Raw genomic sequence first — 6,201 nt, forward strand, 5'->3', positions numbered from 1 at the left:
GAGGTCTCCTGCATTGACAGGGGAATTCTTTATCACTGAGCCACCCTGCTTTTTAACTGTCAGTTCCTTTATCCATTCCTTTCATTTTGAGATATAACTGACATATTCGCTTCAGGTGTATAAAATAATGACTCAATATTTGCATATATTGTGAAATTATCACCATAATAAATCTAGTTAATTAGACTTGTGTCCTTTTTAAAATCAGAGGTATTGAGGGAAAGCAGCTTCCAAACAGAATTCTCTTAGTGACTAAATTACTACTCATTTCCTCCTGTATACTTTTACTACAGTAGTTTTCAAATTCAGATGTTCACCAGATTCTTCCACGAAGCTGATTTAAAAAATACCTGCCTCCTGCCCCAAATTTACTGGATCAAAGTTTCACAGATGCTGAGACCCGTGGAGTCTAGCGAGATGCAGAAGAGTCTCTGGTTCCCTAGGAAGTGTGAGAACCACTGCTCTGTGTGATTAGGTGCCTTTTCCGAAAGGAAGTGGCAATAAAAACAAGGGGGTATATTTCAGAAATTTCTAATTAAAAGACAAATTTTTAAAAAAGAAAGACATGAATGATGACTTTCCATCCTCGTTCATGTCATTTCTTAAAGAAGACTGTTTCTCTACAGAGCAGAGAGGAGAGACTAGAATGTGTCCAGTTCAGAGGATAAAGCTTCAACAAATTCACTTGTCAGTTTACCTGTCCTCAAGATGTGTGACAGGACACAAAGGAGTGTCCCTGTCAGCTGCTGGGAAGAAAGAAAGTAAACACTCCCAACATGCACTGAGGCGCAGGGAGTGGCTCAGGTTCCGAACACTTCCCTGCTGTGGCGACCGGGAGTAATAATTAACAGCTTATTAGGCTGGATGATCGTCGGAAGGGCACTGCCAGGCGCAGAGCGAGCCCTGCCGCCCCTCCTCCCGCACCTGGCTCGGACCTCACCTCCACCTCCGGGACAGGTGAGCGAGCGCTGACTCTCCGGCGATGATCAGAGTTTGTGACTGAGCACGGGAACAAACTCTCCGGGGCAGGTTCGGCTCCACAACTAAGGTAAAAAGTCTCCTCGTATTCACACCCGTAGCAGGTGAAAAATGGGAGAAGGGGGTGAAAAAAACGCTCTAATCCACTCCCTGAGGTCAAGTTGAGGGCAAGTTGTTAGAAAGCAAAATCCATAGGCACCCAGGTTTGAAGGTGTGCGTGTATCAGAGCAGCCTGAAACCCGGACATACTTTTCCTTTTGATTTTTACAGAACACCCCTTCCTGATCCAGGTAAGCATGGGAGGGAGACCGGGCGAGAGACAGGGAAGGGCTTGAAGCTAAGTGTGGCCGCCAATCTCCCCTCACTTTTTAATAGGGAGTGATCTCATGTTCTTTACCTGAAATTGTGATTTTTGCCAGGAAAATATACTAGATCTTGCAGGACTTACTGCTTCCTCTGAATATCCTTAGGTTTGCAATGTTGCATTCAACCAGCGGACTCAGAAGGTCTTTTTAATTGAGGGTTCAGCTAAAGTTTTATTATTTTCCACAAATCAAAAGAGACCTCTCCTACAAAAAAAAAAAAAAAAGTTAAAAAGGATTTCTGATACAATTCAGGACTGCACCAAACAATGAAAGAATAGTCATAATTAAATAGGAGTTCATGGGTTACGGATCCAATTCTGAAGCAGGAGAGCTTTAGGTTCAAATCTTGCCTTTGTCACTTACTGGTTTGTCCCTTACTTAGCAAATGACTTAACCTAGCCAAGCCTCAGTTCATCATCTATAAAATAGGCATCATAAGAGGATGTTCCAATAGGGCTTTGGTGGGAGCAAAGCCTTCTATAAATAGCTATAAATAATTAGCATTAAGAAATTAACAGCTCTGCCAAAGTGTCCATTCAAGCAGTATGAGCTGAGCTGGTGAGACCAGACAGTATAAGGGTACTGGAGTTGAACTGGTTTCCAGTGAGTCCAGGATGCGTGAGCAGATGGCAAGTAGGCAAAACATTACCTCTGAGAAACAATGAAATTATCTGGCTTCTTGCCACTTTTCAAATAGAGGTTGTGGTGGCCAGTTCAAACTTTTTGCTATGCTCAGTCATTTTTATTTTGAAGAAGTCATACTTATGTTAATCTGTTATTTCTGACTGGAGAAGGGAATGGCCACCACTCCAGTATTCTTGCCTGGAGAATTCCATGGACGGAGGAACCTATACAGTTCATGGGGTTGCAAAAAGTCAGACATGACTGAGCAACTAACAATATTAGAAACTAAATTTTTAATAAGAGAGAAACACTCAATCCTATGTTGTTGAACCCATCAATTTTGAGGTTTATTTATAAAAGAGACTGCCCCTGAATAACGTTGATAAAATTAGACCATATACTCCATGTTCTTATATTGTAACACATATTTGTATTGTTCACAGTAAAGTGGCACAGACTTTTATTTGTGTATGGACAGGCAACATGAAACATAAAAAATGACGCCTGTGTTTTGTTGGTCTTTACCACCTAAACTTAAACTATAAGGAAGTAAACTTACTTTATGAATTTTTATTTAAAGGGTACTTTTGTTATTAATCAGAGAAAGCAATGGCACCCCACTCCAGTACTCTTGCCTGGAAAATCCCATGGATGGAGGAACCTGGTGGGCTGCAGTCCATGGGGTCGCTAAGAGTCGGACACGACTGAGCGACTTCACTTTCACTTTTCACTTTCATGCATTGGAGAAGGAAATGGCAACCCACTCCAGTGTTCTTGCCTGGAGAATCCCAGGGATGGAGGAGTCTGGTGGGCTGCCGTCTATGGGGTCTCACAGAGTTGGACACGACTGAAGCGACTTAGCAGCAGCAGCAGCAGTTTAATATTAATAATATTGCTAATTATTATTAATTATTATAAATTATTAATAATATTGCTGATAGGTTTATTAATGTGGATACCTTTGAGGTAGGAATAAACTTAGTAGGCGTGACTAACAAAGTAATTCTATTGGTGATATTTTATCTCTTTACTTTATTAATATAAAACATTTAAATATTTTGCAATTGATCTTAGGTTAGTATTATCATGAATTCTGCCCTCAAATTGCAGAGTTGAAAATCTGCACTGTATTTTTTTTTCTTAAGAGGGGAAAGTAACTTTTTTATCCAGTTTTATTGAGGTATAATTGACATTTAGCACTGCATGAGTTTAAGTTGTACAACACAGTCATTTAATTTACATATTCATGAAATGCTCCATCATCTCGCATAGATATAAAATTAAAGAAATAGAAGGAAGCTTTTTACTTGTGATGAGAACTCTTAAGATTTACTCTTCTAACAACTTTCGTATAGCTCAGTTGGTAAAGAATTCGCCTACAATGCAGGAGACCTCAGTTCGATTTCTGGGTAGGGAAGATCCCCTGGAGGAGGGAAATGCTACCCACTCCAGTATTCTGGCCTAGAGAATTCCATGGCCTCTATAGTTTGCAAAGAGTTGGACATGACTGAGCGACTTTCACTTTTGTATACAACATACTTATTTATTTTATTTGTGGCTCTGATGGGTCTTTATTGCTATGTGGGCTTTTCTCTAGTAGCAGCAAGCAGAGGCTTCTCTCTAGTTGTGTGCACAAGCTTCTCATTATGGTAGCTTCTCTTGTTGCAACCCCGGGCTCTACAGCACAGGCTCAATAGTTGTGGGCTTACTTGTTCAGAGGAATGTGGGATCTTCCTGGATCAGGGATCAAACCTGAAACTCCTGTGTTGGAAGGTGGATTCTTTACCAGTAAGCCACCAGGGAAGCCCTATCAGCATTGATTATATTTATTATGTTGTATATTACATCCCTAGTACTAAATTTATCTTATAATTGCAAGTTTTACCTTTTCATACTTTTATATGATTCCCTCCCACCCCCCTTATAATTGGATATTGATTGGAAATAGAATTCTAAACCTAACCAAACTGAACTGTACCACATTATTGTCATCTGAGGTGTGATTGCATTTAGTGTAGTTTAACTAAAAACTTTCAAACTAATGCAATCTATTTAGAATAAGTTATAGTACCAGTGTTCACTAAACATTTTTCAAAAAAGAAATATGCCTTTATGCTAAATAAATATTTTTACAATTTAAACAAGTCATTTGACTTTTTATTTCATATATCTAAATAACAAACAGTAGCCCCAACTAAAACAAATCTATTAACCATATTTGAGATTAATTTATTTAGCCACATTAGTTCAGTTCAGTTCAGTCGCTCAGTTGTGTCCAACTCTTTGCGATCCCATGAATCCCAGCACACCAGGCCTCCCTGCCCATCACCAACTCCTGGAATTCACTCAGACACACGTCCATCGAGTCAGTGATGCCATCCAGCCATCTCATCCTCTGTCATCCCCTTCTCCTCCTGCATCAGAGTCTTTTCCAATGAGTCAACTCTTCGCATGAGGTGGCCAAAGTACTGGAGTTTCAGCTTCAACATCAGTCCTTCCAAAGAAATCCCAGAGCTGATCTATTTCAGAATGGACTGGTTGGATCTCCTTGCAGTCCAAGGGACTCTCAAGAGTCTTCTCCAACACTACAGTTCAAAAGCATCAATTCTTTGGCGCTCAACCTTCTTCACAGTCCAACTCACATCCATACATGACCACTGGAAAAACCATAGCCTTGACTAGACAGACCTTTGTTGGCAAAGTAATGTCTCTGCTTTTGAATATGCTATCTAGGTTGGTCATAACTTTCCTTCCAAGGAGTAAGCGTCTTTTAATTTCATGGCTGCAGTCACCATCTGCAGTGATTTTGGAGCCCCCAAAAATAAAGTCTGCCACTGTTTCCACTGTTTCCCCATCTATTTCCCATGAAGTGATGGGACTGGATGCCATGTTAGTTTCCTGAATGTTGAGCTTTAAGCCAACTTTTTCACTCTCCACTTTCACTTTCATTAAGAGGCTTTTGAGTTCCTCTTCACTTTCTGCCATAAGGGTGGTGTCATCTGCATATCTGAGGTTATTGATATTTCTCCTGGAAATCTTGATTCCAGCTTGTGTTTCTTCCAGTCCAGCATTTGTCATGATGTACTCTGCATATAAGTTAAATAAGCAGGGTGACAATATACAGCCTTGACGAACTCCTTTTCCTATTTGGAACCAGTCTGTTGGTCCATGTCCAGTTCTAATTGTTGCTTCCTGATCTGGATACAGATTTCTCAAGAGGCAGGTCAGGTGGTCTGGTATTCCCATCTCTTTCAGAATTTTCCACAGTTTATTGTGATCCACACAGTCAAAGGCTTTGGCATAGTCAATAAAGCAGAAATAGATGTTTTTCTGGAACTCTCTTGCTTTTTCCATGATCCAGTGGATGTGGGCAATTTGATCTCTGGTTCCTCTGCCTTTTCTAAAACCAGCTTGAACATCAGGAAGTTCACAGTTCACGTATTGCTGAAGCCTGGCTTGGAGAATTTTGAGCATTACTTTACTAGCGTGTGAGATGAGTGCAATTGTGTGGTAGTTTGAGCATTCTTTGACATTGCCTTTCTTTAGGATTGGAATGAAAACGGACCTTTTCCAGTCCTGTGGCCACGGATGAATTTTCCAAATTTGCTGGCATATTGAGTGCAGCTCTTTCACAGCATCATCTTTCAGGATTTGAAATAGCTCAACTGAAATTCCATCGTCTTCAGTAGCTTTGTTCGTAGGCATGCTTTCTAAGGCCCACTTGACTTCACATTCCAGGATGTCTGGCTCTAGGTGAGTGATCACATCATCGTGATTATCTGGGTTGTGAAGATCTTTTTTGTACAGTTCTTCTGTGTATTCTTGCCACCTTTTCTTAATATCTTCTCCTTCTGTTAGGTCCATACCATTTCTGTCCTTTATTGAGCCCGTCTTTGCATGAAATATTCCCTTGGTATCTCTAATTTTCTTGACGAGATCTCTAGTCTTTCCCATTCTGTTGTTTTCCTCTATTTCTTTGCATTGATCACTGAGGAAGGCTTTCTTATCTCTTCTTGCTATTCTTTGAAACTCTGCATTCAGATGCTTATATCTTTCCTTTTCTCCTTTGCTTTTCACTTTTCTTTTCACAGCTATTTGTAAGGCCTCCCCAGGCAGCCATTTTGCTTTTTTGCATTTCTTTTCCATGGGGATGGTCTTGATCCCTGTCTCCTGTACAATGTCACGAACCTCATTCCATAGTTCATCAGGCACTCTATCTATCAGATCTAGTCCC

At 40.4% G+C, this 6,201-nt stretch overlaps 1 protein-coding gene across 2 annotated transcripts in view; it reads left to right on the forward strand.

The window, feature by feature from the left end:
• Positions 1 to 830: 830 nt before the first annotated feature.
• Positions 831 to 6,201, forward strand: part of RASSF6 (Ras association (RalGDS/AF-6) domain family member 6) — a 74,224-nt gene continuing 68,853 nt past the window's right edge. Inside the window, exon 1 of one of the 2 annotated variants that reach the window (XM_010838187.1) lies at positions 831 to 1,048. Coding sequence is in view for 1 of the 2 variants with exons in the window: in XM_010838186.1 (XP_010836488.1) it covers positions 5,707 to 5,720 (14 nt within the window). In the remaining variant the exon portion in view is untranslated. Of the gene's footprint in view, positions 1,049 to 5,688; positions 5,721 to 6,201 lie in introns of those variants that run through there. The other variant, XM_010838186.1, reaches the window with a different exon arrangement.

This window comes from Bison bison, unplaced genomic scaffold (assembly GCF_000754665.1).
Source record: "Bison bison bison isolate TAMUID 2011002044 unplaced genomic scaffold, Bison_UMD1.0 scf7180017864092, whole genome shotgun sequence".
NCBI classification, from domain to species: domain Eukaryota; kingdom Metazoa; phylum Chordata; class Mammalia; order Artiodactyla; family Bovidae; genus Bison; species Bison bison.